General features: G+C 38.8%; 1 protein-coding gene across 1 annotated transcript in view; it reads right to left on the bottom strand.

The window, feature by feature from the left end:
* Nucleotides 1-22976, bottom strand: part of LOC122153924 (cadherin-2-like) — a 110026-nt gene that overhangs the window by 7139 nt on the left and 79911 nt on the right. The window contains 13 exon segments of the mRNA XM_042797857.1: nucleotides 3984-4041; nucleotides 4043-4121; nucleotides 5850-6083; nucleotides 6428-6660; nucleotides 7875-8021; nucleotides 9436-9692; nucleotides 11459-11644; nucleotides 12025-12162; nucleotides 16399-16571; nucleotides 17583-17727; nucleotides 19473-19628; nucleotides 20718-20864; nucleotides 22716-22942. Of these exon segments, the coding sequence (XP_042653791.1) occupies nucleotides 3984-4041; nucleotides 4043-4121; nucleotides 5850-6083; nucleotides 6428-6660; nucleotides 7875-8021; nucleotides 9436-9692; nucleotides 11459-11644; nucleotides 12025-12162; nucleotides 16399-16571; nucleotides 17583-17727; nucleotides 19473-19628; nucleotides 20718-20864; nucleotides 22716-22942 (2180 nt within the window).

Here is a 22976-nt window from a genome sequence, read left to right as displayed (position 1 = left end):
TTCAGAGCCAGTTTTTCAGCCCACATTTCTGAGAAACAGAAGTTCAGGTGAAAAAAGTCCAGAACATTTCTGGTGTTGACAATGCTCCGACAACGCTCTTCAGTGAGGACCAGGCTAACTTCAGATATGACCCACAACTCAAGAGCTTATCTGACCTAGGGATTTAAAAGCATTTCTCTCAACTGCTGTAGAGATCACATGAGCCTGTGTACATCATGCCATGCTAGAGGAAGACTGTGAATCTTTCAAGAACCTCAATTTTCTTTACAAGCATTCAGTCTGTCAGAGTGAACAAAGCAGGCCAAGATGGCCTCAGATGGAATTAACACGGGACCTTCATGATGGAATAAACTGGTCTTTTATGACAGACTTCAAATCATAATTCCTTGGAAGTGCTAGCACAGGAGGAAAAAAAAAAAAACAAACCCAAGAAACAACAACAACCCCCTCCCTCCCCAAAAAACCCCAAACAAACCAAAACAAAACCAAACAAACAACCAAAACCAATCAGGAATTCCACCTTGTTGACAGCTGATATGACTGGGGAACTAAGCTGGAATTTGGAACTCATCAAACTTGTTGCAGGAGATTTTACTCTGATAGCATGTACAGAGAGTTTGAAAGGAACATGCTGAGCATGCTTTACTGGCTTCTGGGTCTGCTGTGAAAGCTAAGAAACCCAACTACATAGCTTCCAAATAAATAAACAAACCCTCTTAAAATAAATGAATTATTCCAAGAGCAAAACCACAAGTCTGGAAGTAGTTTGCTTCAGGATGCAGAGTCCTGAACTGTATCACACTTCGAGCCTTACTAGCCATATCTTCAAGTCACCTAAACGTCTGGGATAAACAAGAAAAATATGAGGCCACACAAGGTAAATCTTCCAGTATTCACCCAGAGAAGAAGGCAATTTTAAGAAGGCCTAACTAATTTGCTTGCTATAAATACAAGTAATTACTTTTAAAGGGTACAGATTATGAAAACATCTGAAGCTTTTAAAATATTGTTTTTACTGAGATTCACATGAAGCTTTGAGCATTCTCTTCTATTTTGCTGCATGAGGTGCACTCTGGGTTAGATGGTTCTATGTTTCTGAGTCACCTTGTGTACTGCCTTCTACTGAAGCTGCTTATTCAATCAATCCTGATGGTTTTGGGGAGAGTGCATCATAAAAAGTTAATATTGACGTAGAGCATTTTCCTCTGTCATTTGCTGATGACTCGTGGATGCAAGGTTGACATGAAATAATTTTCTTGATTTTAATAGAACAGTGGCAGCTTTACCCTATGAGGCCCCATTCTGAAAATAGATTTTTGATGGCAGTCTCATGCTTTTTTAGAACACTCTGACACTCTAACGCTTAACTTTGACAAAAATGCAAAAATCTTTATGGCCAATGCCTTTTGCCCAGTATGTACTGCACACAGCTTTGCTTGTACAGTATTTTGCTAAACCATGGTTTGCAAAAATTAGATTACTACTTGTAGGAACATTTCAAAAGCTTAGCATTCCAACTTCTTAAATGTCACATAAAATGCATACAAAACCAAATAAAACCCAACCAGATATAATCCTCCCTCTTTCCTCTGGGCACAGGAGGTGAGGGGGGCAAGGAGGGAACCAAAACCAAATGAACCCAGGATCTATTATCATCTAGTTAACCACAGGCAGAAATTAGGTTTTATGAAATGCCAAGCCAAAATAAAATAAAGTAAAATAATATCCCTGAAAAGCAAAAGAAAACTTATTTCCATCATCCACTCTAGACAGAAAATTAAGTGCCTACATGAAAAGTTTGTTCTCTCCATTCAGCCATTCTGGACAGGAACAAATTACAAACTTTGGAGCTGTGGGAAAACCTACCCCCTTTTTGCCTATCCAGTGGTCTAAAACTCTTGCTACAGAAGTGGTTATAAAACTTGCTATGCTTTGTATGAGCTTTTATTTTTTTTCCTGCTGTGTTTGTTATTTTTGGAGTGTATAAAGACCTTCTAGATGCTTAGACCCTATGGTCTACTGCTCAGTGGATCAGGAAAGGGACCAGTGCACCTGAACTATGTGGCTGGCAGCAAAGATAATTAATTTGCATCAGTGGCCTTAAAATTTGTCTTAAGAAAGCACGTAGGGGTTCTGTGGCTAAAAATCATTAAATTTTCTGTAAAGCCCTTAAACCTCTCTGTGTCTAGGTGCTTCTTCTGCTCAACGCGAGAAGAAATGATCCTAATTTCACATTTCTTATCATTTACTGCTACTCCACCCATTGACAGTTTTTCCTTTCACTGTGTGCACTACACTCATTCACGGCTGGTGAAAGGCTGCATTTATGGATGGTTTACATCCTGCTCATCCCTACAGCACTCACAAAATGCTGCCTCCTGCCACACTACCCCACTATACCTCTCACAAAGACAGCACTTTCACTGGAGAGGAGCACAGTACAAGATGGACAGAGGGAAGACTTTAGCACCATTTCTAAGCTGTTAAGTATTTTACTCTCATTGTATGTACACTGTGACAACAATGCTTAAAGTTTCTGATCTGCAGCACAACCTCTCCCAACACTGTTCTAGCATCACCTATGATTTCCAAATGAACAGTATATACTCTGAGAACCTTACTGACTACGTCCTGACGGTTGTGTGGACAACAATTATAAATCAAAATCACATGAAAATTGCTGAACAGATCCTCCGGAAAATTGCTGGTGAACAAGAGCTGGGGATATGTGAACTGGAAAATTAGTTCTCACAGGACTGAGTTTTCTTTATGTTTCTTAAGCTTCTAACTCTTTTGTGCAACAACAGATGCAAAACCAGGATGCAATTCTTGTACTCAAACTATCTGCGTACAAAGAACTGGAATACACACATCAACTCAAAGGGTTGTCTTCAATTTATTTAGTAACATAAGCAAGTTTCCAAAATGGCATAAACTGAAGTTTCCTTTGCAAATTGCTTAAAAATAAAGTTATGCAGAAAAGCCAAGAAGTACGAACAGTTCTTGGGGACATGCAGGAAGCATGGAAATTACTAAGGGGAACACATATTTTAGACAAACAAATTAGCATCGGGAAGCTATAAATGTCTGTACCAGTGAAGGGAGACACTTTTCAGATAACTCAAGTGCTAGATAACTGTGACTGGGAATGTGTACACTTAATTTTTCAAGGCTTTTTTCTGGAAAATTTCTTAGGCTCTATTATATGCACTGTTCCCTTCATAATTGTTACACTTACCTCTACCACTAATAATGTGCATAAATCTACTGTTTGTCATGTTCATAAAGCACTTAATAAAAGTCCTCTGAAGGAAGGAAATCACACTGCTTGGAAATTCACTAATTTGAGGGAGAGAGAGAAAGAAGCTATTCTTAGCATATACACATCACTTCTTGTCCTCTGACATATCAGCAGTGGTTCAAACAGAGGTGACATGAGAGTAAATGCATATGGCACCTGCCTGGAAAGGTATTTGAATAAACACAGATGTGTCCTGACAGCTACTTGAAACATAAATACTTTCCAAGCTGAAATCCCAGTAGTGGCCAATTTGTCAATAGCCAACATTACTGTGTATCTAGAAAGGCATTCACCCGCCACCAAAAAAGGGTCATATTTGGAATAGATTATATCAGGCATTCTGCACTGGTGATTCTGATCCCAGACAAGGTGTGAAGAAACTTTACAGACTGCAATGAGAGTGGCTTTAATTTTCATTTAATTATAACAGGATTAGTTAGAATATGGTCAGATTGTTGTGACTGTAACTGGACAAGATATTGGTTTTACATCTCATCCAAAAGGCAAGCAATTGGTATTTCTGGAACTGCAAAAAACAACACGAGATAAATGTTGTATTTCAGGTTTTTAAAATGTTACTGATTGCTTTCAGTATTTAATGCCTTCAGTATTTAATAACAAAATAGATAAAGTACAGAGTGAAGTGCAAAGCTATACATAAAAATCATTAATCACTCCTCACCTGATCTTCTTCTCCACCACCCTCTTCATCATATTTCAGAATGTTGTCCCTCACATCATTCTGGATCAATCAAGAGCTGCTTTGCCTGACGCTCTTTATCACGGCGCTTCATCCACACCACAAACATTAAAACTAAAACTACATTGCAAAAAAAAGAAGACATAAAACCAAATCTTGATTCTGAAGTACAGCCGTGGAAAATTGTACAAATTTAACACCAAGATTTAAAAAAAGAAAACTAGAAAAAAGCCGTGTTCCCTTTTGACTGTTCTGGATGAGATTTCTTGTTTGTTTTAATAAAAAAAATCATAGAAGGTAGATTAAGCAAGAGATGTTTAAACTCAGGCTACTATAGGCAATTTGATTTGGAAATCAATCACATATTCAAGGTCATAAGTCACAAATCCATTCCACAACCCGCAAAATAAACTTGTCATGAAAAGATATAAGAAAGACCAAGCCTCATAAACCACAGGGTTCAGAAGGGAATCTCTCTAGTAATGGCAAGAATTCTAAAAAATGTTATTATTTATATTTTTTCTGCTATGTCCCAAGAATATACAGCAATTTATATAGTTTAAGTAATTCTGACATTTGAACATGACCAAGCTTAGGCCATTTTGGCATACATCACAGCAGTCCAGATTGTTACTTAAGTTTAGATTTCTGTTTAGAAGAGAAATCAGGGTTGAGGAAAATGCAGTGACATTTTGACCTATGTATTTTAATCCTTAATCTGAACAAGTTGCATTACTTGTTTACAAACTAAACCTGTTAAAGAAAACCAAATGAGAAACAGAACAGAATAAATGTGAGTAAATGAATTCCTAATACAATAGGCATGTTTCCAATTACAACTGTCTTCATGGAAAGAAACTCCTAGGTATCTAGAATATCAATATATGAAGAATATCTTAGAGGATCTGATAGTTTCAATAAGGCTCTGTTAATTCAATACCTAATATTTTAAGAGGATCTTATATCAAGAAAATAATTATGAATAAGAAAATTATTTAAGAAAATAATTGAAAGAAATTGACTGTGCTTGTGTACAGCCATGGGCTTAGCCAGGCTCAAATATTTTTTTAAAATTTTATTTTTACTTTACTCCTTTCCATCCTTTTGTATGTTTTGGACTGGTGCACAGTATACTCTGAAGAGGTTAATCCCCTCCTTGTGTTCCATCACAATCAGAAATCAGTTAACCGTAATATGTAGGAGAGCTAGCATCTAATTTACTACACTGGACAGACAGATAGTCATGATGTTTAGTCATTTCCCTTATTGAATGCACTCAACAAAAATAAAATACTAGCACAGCTTTATGTAGTACTTAAACAAATACACTTCTCTGTTCCTGCATGGCTGCCTGCTTGTCGGGCCTTATACGAAGGGCTGTGATGTATTACTTTCCAAAATCATCAAGTAGCCTACTTACATTAATCTGAAGCACAATAGTAGTAACAGCAGAGGACTCCTTAAAAGCACTGTTAACCGCTGTGGGTGGTGTCAAGCCACACAGTACCAGCAGCACAAGACGTCTGGGAGCTAATCACATCTTCAACCTGGTCACTCACTGACATAACATAACAAGTGCCCATGGGCACAGATGGAAAATTTCTTTCACAAACCCACTGTGGGTCTTGACTGTCATGCAAGTGTTAGGTATGATCTCACAGACTCCTACTCCTTCATCATCAGAAAGTTTTCATACTTGTCCAAGACATTAAACTAAACGGCAACAACTCTCAGACTTCGGTCTCTAATCACTCCCCAGCCTTTGTCAAGTTACACAGAACTAAAACACAAGGTGGTACTTGCGAAACAAGAATAGAAGAGTTAGGATCAAGAGATCTATCTACTCACTGAGCAAGATGATGATACAAAGCAGAATTGCAATGATGGCACCAGTGCCCAGTCCAGCGCCAACGATCCGGTCAACGTCAGTGCAGTCTCCGTTTATATCACATTGGCAAACTTTCACTTTCAGCACGGAAGTGCTAGATGCATGTGGATTTCCCGAATCTGTAATTACTATGGGCACATCATAGATACCAGCCTCCAGGAACCTGATCCTTAAAGAGAGCTGGGCGTGATCCCCTGTGTGAAAATAAGGCACTTGTTAAAAAAGTAATATACTGCTTACGTGGGTTTAAAACAGCACTGGCAAAACAAGCTCTGTGTTAACTTGTTGTTCAACCCACTACATCTCACTCAGAATAACAGACTGTGAACATGTCCTCTTTCTTAAAATGTATTGTTCTTTGGGGAACTTGCACTATGAAGTGCTTTCCTATTCATATTAACCAAACTGTTACTATGAATAGGAATATAATATGTATTCATATTAACCAAAACATTGCAAAATAACACCAAGGTGAAATATTGAAAAGCATATGCAATGGTGTCTTTAAAATTATTATGACTTCTAGAATATTAATTACCACTAATTCGAACAATGGTCCAATTCCTCTTAATACTAGCAGGTGTGTCAGGCAGCTCAAAGGCAAAGGGGCCTGCATTTGGATCTATATCAGGGTCTACAGCAGTGATGTTAATAGCATTAGGCTGTAGTGTTTCACAAGTCGTGGCTTCTTTCGGATTCACTTGGGGAGCATTATCATTGATGTCCAGCAGGTATATCTGAAGTGTGCCGGTTCCACTCATCGGGGAATTCCTTAAAGAAAAGAAAATGGTATTGGATCTGTTTCCAATTGCAAAGCTACTGAAATGAAGCTATACCAACACTTTTCAATTACCATGTACATATGTTCACCTCAGTTTTGGGATTCTGTCTTTACCAAGCCAGTCTGACACTGTCACTGCTTCTGATAATACACAAATTCTTACGTAGTCCATACTGAGAAAAATCTGCCCTACTCAGCAAAATTCAGCAAATCCTCAGATCAGGGACTCAACCACTTTACTGACCAGACAGCCAGTTCGTCTCCAGAGACAGTGCTCATCAAATGCTTCAAAGAAAGAGGTGCAAAATTGGAATAGTTTATCCTCTGGAGAAATTATTTTGTAACTTTGAAGACTTATGATCACTCTTTACCACAAGTGTGCTATTTAAATTCTTTCTAATACTGGCTTTCAGCACACTACTTCTAGACATTCTTGCTATCCATATCAAATGTGTGATGCTTTCGTAAACCTTGCTAAAGTCACACATTTATGTGAACATGTAGCACTGAATTTTGCAGTATAATTAGCAATGGTTCTCAATCCACTCCCACCCCCCATAATCTCCCAGTTCCATTTAATTTTTCTTCACAACAGAGCCAAAAGGATAGAAATAGTTGATCTGGCTTTGTTACACTTTATCTGTTCGCAAAATTTTGCCATTTGCTTTCTCTCCAAAGTAAACACCCTCAGTGTTTCATGTCTTTTCCTCTAATGCCAGAACACTCCTGCACCTGTCCATCTTTCTGGTATCAGCTATGAACTGTACAGCACTCCAGCCAAAATCAAAGGGCTCATTTCTGAGCAGAGATTGTTAACTGTCATTAACAAACTGACAATTAAAAGACGCTTTTCTCTCTGCACTACTGTAGCCTGAATGCAGAAAAATACAATACCCCCCCCAACACATTCCTCCCCATAAAGTCCACTCATGCTGTGCATTCCATCAGCCTACTGCACTCCTGTGCAGTGTTTTCAGTTTTCTGTAACCTTGACTAATATAACTAAGCTGGTGCCTTTCTCCAAACTCATAGAATATTTTTCAGCCCATTTCCCAAGTAGCTGGGAAACATACAAAGTCTGATACTAACACAGACTTACAATTGGATGTATTCTAAAAGTATCTTGTTTTCTGCTCCAGTAAAATTGAATGCCATTTAAACCACACAGAAGAAAGTTTATTGAAAAAATATAAACTGTTGATACATACCATTATCAGAAGCAAGAAACGTTGCATTATACATATTGTTTTGCACATATATTGACTCTCTGTCCAAAACAGCTGTAGTAGTTATTTGTCCATTAACAGGGTCAATTTTCAGCCAGTTTGCAGGATCTGAAAGTTTTGAGTACCTGTGTATTTGATCACAAGTTGTGTTATTTATCTGCCAAAATAAATATTGACCGCAAACACAATATTAGTATTTTAATTTGTATTCTGAACATATTTTTGGAATCTGAAAACAAAATTTAACACATTTCCATTTATTATGCCTTGTTGCTAAAATTCTTGAAAATGTGCATTAAAAACAGCCCTACATTCAGATTCTTGAAGTGCCCTGCCAAGTAAGTTCTCATGTAACTGGGGGAAATCATACAATTACCATAAACTATACAATGTTCAGGCTCAATTCAAATACTCATTAAGGATCCCTATTGCTTGCTCTGTACCTACAGAGCTGTTAATACTAACTTTTTTCAGAGCACTTGAAAGCAGGAGAGAGGTAACAATGAGTAAAGGGTGTTAGAGTAGCACTAACTTGCATTATTCCAGTTCTTCCAATATAACTTAATTTTTTAGAGACCCTGGTTTCCTGCATGCTTCTCATCTTAATTTAAAGAGGAGTGTCTTTCAAAACCATCCTTCTATCTGATAAAGTTGCCCTTTCACATTAATGAAATGTAAGCTATTTTAGGTCATTAAAAATACATATATATATATTTAAGTCCTCATGCTATCATGTCTACAATGGCTACATCCAGAAATGAGCAAAATATCAGCAAAAGCTAGCCAAAATTAAGAGAAAATAAAGTTGTAAGAACCTTGATTTTGGCAGGAAAGACACAAAGTCCTGGAGTTTCCTCTACATGAGCTAAAAAGACTGTTGGATAAGCTAGGAACCTAAGCTCTGGGGCCCACAGCTAGTCACTGTGCCTTAGCTTTGCAGTGAATGACCATGTTTAAATGAGGTATGAGAAAGCATGCTTTAAGATTTCCATGTTTTATTCTCTTCAATTTTCCCATTTAGCATAGTTTTAGACATTAGGCAAATTATCATCATAGCTATCAGTACAAGAGTTCACAGATGGACAACAGCAACACTTTGCATCGCTGGAGAATAAATGAGAAGAAAACCCTTCAGATTGGTCAACAATCTTATGTGATTTTGCTGCCATGTCAAAATTATTGGTTAATTTAAATTGCAAATAATTTTAGTTCACACAAGCATGTGTCTGATCTGACTGAATTTACTGGGATATCATGTCTACTTTAACACAGATGTTCAACTTTATTCTACCTTGATGAAATGGAACTTAGCATTAGAAGATGACCCAGTTTACAGATCTATAAACGCTGGTCAGGTCACCTTCTCTACAGCCAAAAATCCCTTCAGAGGGAGCTACACAAAAGCCACGGGAGATAGTGATATAGCTGTGTGCTATGGTAAAAGTGGTCATTTCATATGCAGTCTCTTACTCCCCACCCATTCTGTATCACAGATATTGCATTTCAATTATTAACTAAGTGCAAAATTTTTATACAGACCTTAGAGAGGTTTGCTGCATGTAACGATCTGGGTCCTGAGCAGTAAAAGTTGTCAACATGCTACCAGCAAGTAGCCCTTCTTCTTGACGTACAAGCTTAGGATTTGGAACAAAATACGGGCTCTCATTCACATCAATGACCGTAATGGACACGGTTGCTGTTGACTGAGGAGGATGCTGAATCCCCTTAGCCAAAGGCACTTGATTTTCCGCAGCTACAGTAAGTACGAACATCCTGTTGGTCTCAAAGTCAATAGGCTGGGAGAAACAAAGAGCAAGAAGTGTTAACATTTACTCACAACAGTGATGGGCACACATTTTTCCCTTAAAGCACATTTTAAACCTTACTTGTTGTATAGCTTTTCTCAAAAATGAGCACAGAGCCTAAAGAGAACCCACTAAATGTAACAACTCAGTGCAAGACTAGACCGAGGCTTTGCTTAGCAGCAGCAATTTTGAAGTCAGAACAGCTAGAAACCTTGTAATTCTTGGATTTAACTTACTCTGGTACTGCCATCAGAGGTAACGGAGGAAACAAGCAGTTTCATCTGAAAATGATGTAGAAACTCCCAGCTTTGTGCCAGGCACTCACGTGCCTCCTGAGGAGCTCTCCTGGGAGAGAAACCTGCCTCTCTCTGTTATGAGGAAGAAGGTTTCCTTCAAACAAGATCATGACCGTTCCTAGCCCCAGAGATCAGAAATTCTCATGCCCTTAATGTTTCACCAGAAAGACTCTTTGTAATCCCATCTAATCCTACTTCAGGTATACCTACAGCTCCCATCTTTGCAGCACAGACAACCTTCAGTTTGGGGACCAGTTTGAAGCTGAAGCTCCTCTGTCATGCTGCACAGGGGTGAGGCACTCCCTGAGATATGATTTGCCTTAGTGCTATGCACTGTACTACTTGTACTGATTCTAGACTTGAAGGAACCCTGTACCTTCCAGGGGCAGGTGGCACGTGGCAGTATGAAGTCAGTGACAAGAGACAATCCAATCTTCATTATAGGTTAACAGATCTACTCATCGCACTGCCAATAAAGACAGTAGGCAGGCTTCCAACTCTTCCCATGTCTGTGTGCTTAAAGGCGTGCTACAAAGCACAGACATGCACATAATTCTTGCTGAAGACTGCAATATAACAATTGGTACCTCTGGGAAAGTGCAGTTATAAAACAGAGACAGTTCTTAAAAAAAACCTAGTGTGAAATACCACTATAGCTGTACAAAATTGTATCTTTTTGTCACCTAGATAGCGAGAAGATTAAAAAAAGGCGAAAAAAAATGAAGGAAAAAAAAAGAGTGAAAGTTTTAATTTCTAAATGGGAACACTGGCATCTCACACTTGACTTCATAAGTGGCCAAACTCTGAGACACTTATCAGAGCACCATGTGGAGAGGTGGCTACTGCCTGGCAGGTTTAAATATAGAACCAAATTGTTATTATCACTTGAAATAAGTCAGCCCTCAACACAGAGCTGTGTTGGCTAGAGAATGAAGATAAACGGGTTATTCCATAAAAGGTATTTAAATGAGATTTTAAAAATAGTCAGTCTTTAAAAGCCTCTTGTAGAAGTAGCCTCCTACCTATCACTTTTTCCTCTCTGATTGTGCCGTGACTGCCTATATCTGTTCCTTAATGGGAACATGTTGACATAAAACCCACAGACAAGCGTGACTACTAATGGAGGCCAGAAGGTAGGAAGCTGTTCCTTTACACTAGCAACAAATACTAAGCAAATGCTTTTTCTCAGACTAATTCCTATCTTTTGGCAAATAAGGCTTCAAAATCTGTTATTTTCAACAACTTAGCCTGATTTTTAAAACTGATCAGTTGGAATAATACTGCTGGCGTATTATTGGAATGCTCCAAGAGAGGGATGGCTAACTTTCACAACACAGACAGTGCCCATCCATTTTACTTTCTAGACGTGCTGGCTCAGGAGTTCATATTTTTTTCTCCCTCAATGTTCTCCCCCATTTATTCCATCTCTGCTTAGTTCTCTGAAGCACAAGCATCTCTTACCTTCAAAACAGTCACTAGCCCATCGTTGCTATTGGGATCAGTCAGGATGGTAAATCGACCTGTCGGGTCTCCTCCGGTCATTCGGTACATTGCATTCCACGCAGGTGTGTGGGGCTGATCTTTGTCTGTCACTGTCAGATTCGCTACGATCACATCCACCCTGTTTTCTGGTACTTCCCCATAGAACTTTAAAAAACAAGAAAACATTTTACCTCGGCTGCAAAAGCACGCAAGAGCCATGCCATATTGAATATTCATCAGCATTAGGGAGCGCATCTCTCTTCACTGGAGCTCTGACAATCTATCTAATGAATAACTAAGGCCAGAAAACTGATGGTTTGATTCCCTTGTCAGCTTTTGCCTTTTGGCCTAAGCAGAATACTGTACACCTAATGGTTCTGTACCTGTTTCAATTCTTCCTGCCAGTACACTATTTAATAAGTAATAAATATTTACTGTCTGTAAATACAATGAGGAAAGTCGGTAACGGTTATGAATATGAGCATCCTTCCATTACTCCTACCCTGTACTTATGTTGTACCATGTCCGAAACCAGGACAACTTACAGTCATGGCAGTGAACTCCGGAGGATTGTCATTGACATCTGTCACAGTGATGACAGCAGTTGCTGTGTTTGAAAGACCATATGTTGGGTTTCCTTCCATGTCCGTAGCTTGAATTATTAATGTATATTGTTGTACTTTCTAAAACACAAAATGACATCAACATAAGTTGTAGGCAAAACTAACATTACCACAGAACAGCAGGGGTTCCCAAAACTGCTCTTCGCTAAGCAGTGGAGCCTATCACACCGTTTATTCTAGTTAGCATCACTCGAAATGACAGGAGCAAAGTTTGTGCCACAGGAATACAGCACTAGGCTGCATCTAGCTATGTTGAACTACTACTTGATATTATTCAAGCATTACTGAGACGAGGACAGACTGCCTGCTTCCTACTCTCAAAAATCAAAACCACTTTATACAGTTAATACTATTATCACAGATTTAACACCACTTTTTGAATGGGGAAAAAAAACAGAGTGCAGTTTATACTAAAACAGGGTAAGTCATCAAAAGCATTTAAGAAAACTGAGCCAAGGTAGGTTTGCTGGCCAAACTGCCACAACTGCCAAGGTTTTGTTTCAGCCAAACCCATGTATAAAACCGCTGTTGCAACGTCTTGCGATCGCTATGGAAACCGAAGATGTCAAGGCTAGCAGAGACGAGTAAGGGCACTGGGAGAAAGTGGGGAGTGAACCACCACACGGTCTATTTCCATAAATGTTAAACACCCCGGCCGAAGATGGCCGCCACCGCCTCCTTCACTGCGCCCCTCCCCCCCCCCCCCCCCCCCCCCCCCCCCCCCCCCCCCCCCCCCCCCCCCCCCCGCCGCCCCGCGTGCCACCGCTAACGGCCCTCCCCGCGTGCCACCGCTAACGGCTCGCCCCGCGCCAGGCGCTCCGCTCTCCCCTCACGGCTGGAGCGGGGCCAGCGCTCCCTCCAGCACATGAAACGCCCAACGGAGACCTGACCTCCAGCTGGACAGCTGCTTAAAACAAAGTCGACAAGGTTGTATTAGGGAAGGAAAAAAAAAAAAAAAAAAAAAAAAAGATGTTTTTTGTGTAGAGTTGCTGAAAAGCTGATTTTAACTCGTTGACAGTTTCTACCATGAAATGCAAACATTGTGCATGTTTTTCATTTACCAGTTCAGTTTCCCAGCTCGGAGAGAGCTAGGTGTTATCATTCAGTTCACTCCAAAAGAAAATGCACAAACAGAAGGAGTTGTTATTACTTTGGAATATCACTTTCATGAATGGTTTACTAACACTGGCAAAAACCTTCTGGAACATAAAAATATTTAAAGAAAAGTCTATTTTTTTTCCACTTGGTACCTTATTTTCTCCCACTACTTCAAGACTGGGGTATATGACAGATTACTTCTCATGGAAACAGTTTACAAAAAGGGACTATGAATATTGGTACAAAAAATAAGCAAGGACAATTCCACTAATAATATCTAACTTTCTTTCAAATTTTGGCCAGGCATGATGACAGACATTAGAGATTTAATGGTTATGCACACTTCCAAGAAGCAAATATGAGTCACTGAATAAAAAAAAAAAGTTTTTTGAAATAAGCTGTGTGAATCTTTATCTCCCACTGAATGTAATTTATGCTCATGTCCTCTTTCACAAAAAAACCCCTTACACACTCCAAATGTGTATTACTATCTATGCACCCCACGACGGTTCTTTAAAAAGCAAATCTAATATTGTTTATGTAGAAATGCAGTATATATGTTAAATAGTGCACAAATACATGTAAGAATTCTAGCTTGGAAAATATACTTGCAAAGTGACCTTCAAAAGGCTTAAATAAACATCCTAAAGGTTTCCTTCACGACACCGTCAAGAAAAGCAGTCACAAGGGAATCAAAGAAATATTTTTACCTCTTTCATCCAGGAAAAAATATACTTTACTTATTGTGAGGCAATAAAATCTAGAGCAGTATTGAAGCCAATCTTGCAGCCAGATGATTCTATGTTATTGAAACAGCAGGTGCTTCTGATTCATCTGGGTCTTAACACATTGATTCCAAGAAGCAAATTTCATTAAGGAAACTCCATTATTATTACACGGAGACTCAACTTCCGTACAATATTCTTATTTAATTCCAACTGAAGCAGTGCACTAGAAACTTCCCTCCCAAAAGTGCCCCAAAAGACAGAACACATTTTGGTTTTTTGTTGGTTGGTTTGTTTTTCCCCCTTCTCAGCACTCGCATACAGATCAACTGTGGGGAATGAAATTTTAGAAATCAACAAGCATACAAGTTTCCAAGCATGGGGAAATTGGGGGAGGTGGCTCTTCCCTTTTTACTGCAGGTTGAGAAGCAGCCAGGAATAAGCCATGGAGCATGTGTCAGCTGCCTGCACGGAGACTTTGCAGCAACATATCTGAACACGAACCAGCAGCTTCAAGAAAGAATACAGACCTCATCAGGTCACATATTTCCACTTCAGCACAGGCCAAATAAAAGAGCACTTCACTGAATTAACCTCACGTGAAGAAGGAATGTCAGTGTGTAAATTTAAGCACCCTGCCTGACTTCTTCGGCCTTCTGCAGGAAGGCAGATGTTTTAATGCTGAAGTGAATTCCACAGCAATAGTGGAAAAAGTAAGAACAGCTGGATCTCATGAAACAGCATCTTTTGGGATAGCAAGTGAAAGGCTTATTCTGCTGTTAGCCGAGTCCCCTTACCTAACCAATTCTCCTCCTCTGCATGTTAGCACAGATAATGCATTGTGCATGTTAACATAAAATATTAGTAGATGAGGAATGCTATCAGAGGCACCACTGGTTTTTTTTGAATGACAATGGGGTTTTTTTTGAGAAAATGGCAGAACGGCAGAGGTGGGTAGCCCAGCTGAGGTTCGTGGACAACAAGGAGCCTTGTGCAACAGGGCACTCCCTAGCCCACTGTCAGAAGACCTGCTCAATTTATATCTGGCTTTCTAGACTCCCGGTCGTTTTAATTTAATTGACTTCCACAAAATGACTCAGGAAATGAAGGAAGCAAAGCAATGGCTTGGGAAGGAAACCATTTTATCTCATATTAGTCTAATTTAATATTTGAATGATTTAACATTAATCATTAATATTCAAGATGTGCAAGAAATGTTTATAAATACTCATTTGGGTATCAGTACAGTGATCCATCAGAAAAACTGATGACGAACGACAAGGATTCTCCAACTCATAATGCAAGGGTCTAAGCTCTGGGTTAAATCACTCTAGTACAGTCACTAAGTAATAAAACTCAGAGGTATCGCTATGTCCTCCTGAAATTTCACCTGTCAAAGAAGACGAGGGGTTTTTAAAAACAAGGGCAAAGCTGCCCATCATTCTTTTAATTTCATAGGGCAATACTGTAAAGTTCAGAGTTCTCCTTTCATCAAATCCATCCTCTTCAAACCCAACTTAAATAGAATGTTAATAAAAATTTAAAAATTAATTGCAATATCTAAGTCTGTTTAGCTTTTCAAATCTTCTGATTGCCCCTTTCAAACTGAAATGCATCAGAATAATAATAATCAACCCACAGCATCAGAAAGTCATTTTGTTCTCTGTTTTAAAGAAGTATAAGCAAACTGCTAAAAGCTGAACAGCAAATCCAGTTAAAAAACCCCTTCAGATTTAATGAGCTAAAATGAGGTTAGTGAAACAGAAGTTGAAACAACATGTGTTGAAAAGAGATTTGTTTGGATTTTATAGTTTGTTTATAAAATAATGCTTATCTCTTGTGAAGTTTTCAAGTGGTTCAAAAGCAGTTAGTCCATGTGACAGATCTGCAGCTGGGAGGGAAATATTTTTATTCCCACCTCACAGATGGGTGAACCAGAGCAGAGGATCTGGCACCCTCCTTCTCTGGTGGTGGGCACAGTGACGAACTGTCTAGACAGAACAGGACTTGCCCACCATGTGGCAGGGAATTAAGTGACAGTCAGAATTTTTTTTTTAAGTAGTATTATTTTTTAACAAAGATTTTGAATGCGTGGCCAGGCCTTGAGACAAGTCTCTACCTATGTAGTTTCCAATACTGACTGGTTTATTTCTCAGAAATGTGCTTTTCAAATTTTGAAATCGGTAATATTTTTCCTGTTTATTTTAACAAGCAAAACTCGGATCGGGGAATTATCACCAATTTAGCAACACATCATCAAGAAGATTTCAAATATTTACAACCTCTCTGTGAAGAGCAAGGAAGAGGACAGAGGGAGGGCAGAAACTCTTCTGGAGCTTCTAAAATAAATGGGTGAAGAGAGGGAGAAATTTCAGACTGGAGAGGGGGAGAAGTATTTGTGAGTTACGAGTGAAAATGTGCATCTTCACAATATTAAGTGCGACACAGCCTATGGGATTAAGATCTGCCGTACCTCTCTGTCAAGCCCAGCTGCTACGGTGATAATGTCACCAGTCTCATTGTTGATTGTAAACATGTTTGGAGAGGGGCTGCTCGGGGCCTGTGACAAGATTCTGTATCTCAGCATCCCATTCTGTGCATTGGGATCATCAGCATCGATGGCAGTAACAGTCATCACGTAGGTTCCTAGCAGCAGGATAAATAATTGATGTTATATAAACAGTTTACTTGGATTACACAAGATCACTTACAAGCCATGGTCAAAGCATGTATTTCTTTTGGTAAACTCTGCACATTCCTTCTCTTACTTAAAACAAACTGGTTAAACCCAAGAGTCACCAACAGAGTAATTAAAATACATAAGAGGAGATAAAAATACTTGGTGTTTATAAAATATCAGATTTGCTTATAACTGAAGAAGCTCCATAAACAATGAAATCCTACAATTCTGCCATAAATAACATTTCTGTAACAACAGAGCTTCTCAAGTTTAGATAAAAACTTTATCAATTGGGCCAAAGGAAATATACTTAACGTTCAGAATTGCACATACTGATAGTGATTGAAAATCAGTGTAAATAATACTCTTTCAAAGGTCTTTGAGACGCATCTCAAATGCCAAGTCAACACTGCAAAGCGAGAAAATACATTTCTTGTGCTAACCTTTCTAAAAAATTCATTTTGCACTACTGACAAATTAAGCAAGTGGTTTCAGCCATAGTGCAAACTTTAGTCTGAGCTAATTAGAATTTTAATAAGATGTGAACACCATTTAGGGTTTTGTCGAGAATTCAAATGAAACTGTTTGATTTCAAATCCCAGTATTTCCAAAGCCTCTGAGATTCAGAACTAGAACTGGATCTGCTGATATTTCAGAAGTCTCTTATACCCCAAGCTGTCAACTAAATGAACATCAATGGCTATCATGAACATAACTAAGAACTGGAACCTAAAAGTCATATTCTTCAAGACTTCTCTGTTTTAGTTTACGTACATATACATTCTTCTTCTGAAAATTAATCCTAGCATGCTGAAAAGTGAATTAAAAATAAGGTGAAATAATAAGACAGTATCTGAGATTGTGCTCATCACACAAAGACGCCTTTGAAACTATTACAAGCTCTGAATGCACCCTCTTCATCACCTTCAAAACGTTACTGCATACTGTCCCCCCCACTTTGAAAGTCCATGTATTACCTGGCTTTGATCCTTCAGGGACTGTCCCATTCCAAACCTGGTGTAAGAATTCAGGTCTATTGTCATTCATATCAATGACATTAATAACAATGTCAATAGGATTTTCCACCTGGTTTCCATTTACATCCACTGCGTGCGCTCTCAGCTGCAAAAATCATTAAAAGTATTAGAATTTGTACAACATACAAGCACAAATAGATACAACAATAACAGTGACAGGAAGTTTCAGGCCATTTTTAGCTCAGTGTATTTGGTTATCTGCCACTGCTCCCTCATATCGACCTTTTAAGCTTTCAGGTTGCTAATGGAACTGCTGTTCAGACTTCTAAACTATTCTAAGTTGCAGGCTTGCTTCTTTGATTTGCTGAAAATTAATTTGAATCATGTAATTTTGATTAATACCAATGCCTACTGCCACACAGAATTCTGTTTTTAATAATGACTGTTAGAAGACAGACTCTAGGAATATGCAATTTATATTAAACAACTGGACTAAATGGACTAAAGAGTCCATAAGGAATGAACACTGGCATCACTTCCAAAATTCTTTACTGATACTACATATATTGAATAGACATGAATGCATACAAAAAGCATATGGAATACATTGTGTTACCCAGAACACAAAGATAGGGTTTGTGATAAATCACTGACAGTAATCACACTGAAATTCCAGGCTAAAATTAAGCTAAAGTTTATGGACGGAGTTTCAAAGATACTGAGACACTTTTAATTTAATTTAATTTAAAATTTAATGCCCTGATTGTCAAAAAAGGCTGAGTAACTACCTTTGACAGTCAGGTTTACCTAAATCATCTTAAATTGGACAGACAAAAAAAAAAAGGAACACAGTACATTCTGAAAATGTAAACCTATGTGTTCAGGCCAGAGCCTGGCGGTTGCCAGGCAGAAGAGTAACTTTCTCCTGCAGCGCTTCTGCTGAAGTTCATTACATACCCCCCCATCTTCTGGCTACAAACCTACTAGAAAGGAGCAAGAGGGCATTAGCAACTCACTACTCTGGAAATTACTCATGCAAATGTAAATTCCTAAGTCATTAAATCTTGAATTGCCAATGCCAATTTCTCAGTAAAAATCTTATGGAGGCCGGAGCTGCTGGTCCTGTTAGAGTCATTTCCCCACTTTCCGCCCCCCCAATGCCGCCTCTGTTCGGGAGCCGCGCTCTAAGGTGCTTCCCAGAGTGTGAGGTAAGGAGTGTTTTAATTCCCAACACAACATGCTGAAAACTCTCTCTAGGAGCTGAGCGACTTCTGTAACTACTTCAGTGTTGGTCTCAAAAGCAGAGACAACTGTAGTTCATAGCCTGGTTCCCCCCTTCCTTTAAACCTTCCTTTTCCACTAATACTGGAATCTGTGGTCTACTTTGTCAATTTCTTTAGAGCAAAGAATATCATTTTCATAAGCTGACAGATCTAATTTACAATTCCATTAAAATGCTTAGATTTGCCCCTGAAAATGAAAATTGGTAGGTTATTCTTCCCATCCATTTCTCAAATCACAGCTGCTGCAATTCTAATAGCAGTCATGTCCTAATTTAAGTTGCTGAATTAAAAGTAAACTTTTGAAAAATATACAATACAGTGGAGACTGTGATCAATGGCCTGTATTTGAAATATAAGCTACATTAACCATTTTTCAATCTTTCAAAATTACTTTATCTAAATACATTTAATTACTGTTTACATATGTTAATGTATTTAAGCTGCTTAAACACAGTAAGAGTTAGCCTTAGTAAGTGCAATAAATACAAATCTGTTACAAACTCTTCAAATCATATCTCATAGAAAACTAAATGCTGTCTGCTCAAGTCATGTCTGAAGCAGATGTTAATCTTCAATTTGATAATCTTATGGTAAATTAAACTCTTACATGAAAGGAAGCAATCTGCTCCCGGTCTAAAGGCTTTGTCACAGACAGCTGTCCTGAGATGGGGTTGATGATGAAGATGCCTGTTGGAGGTTGGTCAGCTCCTGGGCCAGTCACACTGTACCGTAGCGAGAGGCTTTTATCACGATCGGACCTAATCTGTGTGTCAGAAAAGATAATGGTTACATTAGCTACAAACCACCAGTGGATGGGACTGCTGCTGAGACAAGCAGCAGCTCTTTTTTATTTTTCTGTTTTTTTCTATCTTTAAGCTAAACTTGTAAAAATAGTTATTCTGGAAATGATGTAAAGTTAGTATAAAGCTTGAAGTTTTCAACTGCACTCTTGTTTGTCAGAAAGCTGTTCAGTGATTTTTCAGGAACATAAAAATATCCCTGCTTATTTCTCATAATAGGATGAATTACATTAAAACAAAACAATTAAGTATTCTTACCTTAAACAGAATTGTTTAGATCCTAGAGAAAACATACACGATCACATAACTAAGTAAGAAATAAAAAGTCTTTTTTTTTTTTTCCCTTTGTCCTCTATATTCCCAGGCCAAAGCTACACACTCTTCTGCTACTGGCAGTAGCCCTTTAGAACTCATCGTTGTTGTTTAAAGACTGAACTTTGGTCTCATCTTCCCAGGAAAAACTTGAAGGGCACTGCAACTGTGAGGAGCCGGTGAATCACCAGCACGTGCATCCACAGAACAAAGCAAAACCATACCCTATCAACTTGGGCTCATGCTCTACCAAGTTCCAACAGACTGACCGTGACCACCCAGTAGCATGGCTGGAAGCCCTCTCCTTGCTGGGGTGCTGGCAGTGGCCACGTCCGTGCTGCAGAGTCCTGTGGTGTGTCCTCACCCCATCAGACCCAGTTTCCTTGTGCCTCCCGGTGCGCCCCTCCTCCTGCTCACCCCACACCCTTCCCCAGGTGGAAAACCCCAATGCACGAGACTGGAGATCTCCTGACCACCCCAGATCCTCCTTAACTGCTTAAGGAAGTCACCACAGCACTGACCACCCAAACCAAGGTCACCTTCCACCAGTACAGGAGCACAGGGACAACCTAAAAAAACCCTAGTAAATGCAGCCCAGCCTACTATGTAGGGGCAGCAACAGAAACCAGCCCAAAAGACTCTGGTAAACATCTGGACAATGAATAAGACATCATTTACACAAAATCTCTTTGAGAGCTCTCCGAGGGACACTGAAACCACATTTCTATTAACTTCCTTACCCTAACTAATTCCTGAGGAAAAGGTCCTCTGGAATTTTCTGGGAGGTTGATTGGAGGAATAACCCAGTCTCTCTTCTGCCTCTTCAGAGGGCTGCTGTGCTTGTATTGTTGCCATGGGAATATGATGTCTTCAATTCTCTTTTGGTCCTTTCCCAGGTACAAGATAAAATTAAGCACATGTTAAAAGGAGAATTACTAGCAGACATTATAAAGTAACTCAGGTACAATTACATAACTGACTGAAAGGCTGTCTTGCCTCTGTGTTCACAGAACTGTTTTAATTGTATTCACGGTGCAGTGTGAATATAACCAATATTATTTACAACCGCACTGCAAAATTTTTAAGAACTTCTTTTTTCCTTATTCAAGGTGGAAGAGAAATGGAATTATAAACCTTTTATAGCATGGCGCTACTGTGTAAACTATACTGCACTTTCTGAAAAGTAGTTAATATTTTGCAGAATTTAATAGTATGCCTTTATGTATTTCTCATTAGTAAGAACTTCAGTTCAGGTAATGTGCTACTGTACATTAAATTTAGATCTGGGTGTGCTAAAATATAATTTGAGTTCCAAGAGAAGTTTAATACATACTGGTAAGGAATGTCTCAAATATTTATGACCCTATTAAATCCCATAGAATTAATGCTGTAATTATTTTAAACCTATGTCAGCCATGATGGATGCAGTAGATGACCCACTTTACACATTGGGAATTAATCTCTGCTGGGTGTCAACACTCTCTTCCTATTCCCTTCTGTATCTGAAGTCATTTCATCCTTTGGATGCCAGCACACATATAGTCATGCTAGCTTGCTTAAGGGTGGGGACAGGGCGACAAAAATGTCTTCCAAATATTTTAGTTTTGTTTAGTTTGTTGTTTTTTTTTTTTTTTTTTTTTTCCCCTTATCTAATGTGCCACAGAGTAAAACCAGATGCCCAGCTGAAGGCCAGATTCCACTACTCTACGTTTTGCTGATGGTAAAGGTGCCTGAACTGGATCTCTGGCAAGAACAGTGCATGCCCTGGCATATCAAGGCATCTGCTCTTTTACTAGAATTTTACAGACAAAATGACAGTATTTCCTTTGTTAAAAACATGCCTTAGCAGATTTAAAACAATCATCAAATAAGCAAACAAAAAGCATAGGATTACAGAGTTTTGGTCTCCTGTGAGTTCTCAGGAAAAACGTCTCGCATAACCACACTGTCTATTTTGACATTACGCTTAAATCTTTAATGCGTACCTATTACAGGTATGTTAATGTATGAATAAATTTTGCTCTTTATTTGTAAACTAAGCACTTTACAACAGAAGGTAAGAAACATGAGTCAGCAAGTATTATAACAGAAAAAGGTACTAGACCTAATACTGTTTTCCTAATGAAAATGTATTGTTATTTGTATATTCCTAGGTCTGATTTTTGTTATAGTACGTGGTTTATCCTATGGCTGCTTCCAGCAGAGGGAGACTATCCTCCTTACCAACTAGTGCTAGAATCATGAATAATTTACAATCTCCAATTTGATTATGAAGGGACAAGACAAAGCCAATATTCCCTGCCAGAAATGCTTTCCTACTACTGCTGTAAATCTGCAGCTCCCATCTAATAAACGTGACTGATGCATTCTAGCACAGATTTGTTTATTTTGTGGTTATATTTAACTGCTTGAATAAATACTGTAATACTTCCAAGCAATTTAAAATAAATGACCGTGTCCAACTTAAATTCAGGTATAAATCTCAAACTATACAAACAAAAAGCTCAAACATAAATGAATCCTATACACTTAAAAAGGCATGTCTTTCCATGCCTTAGCAAAGCTACAGCATAACAGACTATAAGAAAGTTCTTTCTAAAGCTCCAGCTTTGCACGCACTCCGTGCCCATTAATAAACTGCCTCATGGAGAGGTACATAACAGACAGAATCAAATCCCCATTTTTCAGCCTGTTCGCGGACATAGGTTTGTACAGGTTGCATTTAGTCATTGTTTTACCTTTTCTGAAGCTCCTGCAAAGGCTGGTTCAGGGGTTAGCTTCACTCTCATTTGCCATTCTTCCTGGGTTTCCTTGTCTTGAGCAGACACGACGAACTCTGTAGGCTCTGCTGAAAGTTGAAAGCTTCGCTCTGCATAGACCACACCATCTTCACCTACCCTGAAGTCTTCTGGATCACTGCTTCCAAAGTGTATTTTTTTGTTTCCATCACAGCTTTGAAACCTCACTGTAAGACAGACACAAAATAAAGAACAAAAAAT

The sequence above is a fragment of the Tyto alba genome, unplaced genomic scaffold (genome assembly GCF_018691265.1).
Source record: "Tyto alba isolate M040663 unplaced genomic scaffold, T.alba_DEE_v4.0 Super-Scaffold_27, whole genome shotgun sequence".
Lineage (NCBI taxonomy): Eukaryota > Metazoa > Chordata > Aves > Strigiformes > Tytonidae > Tyto > Tyto alba.
Note: the sequence above shows the minus strand (reverse complement) of the source record. Positions and strands in the feature narration are given on the sequence as shown.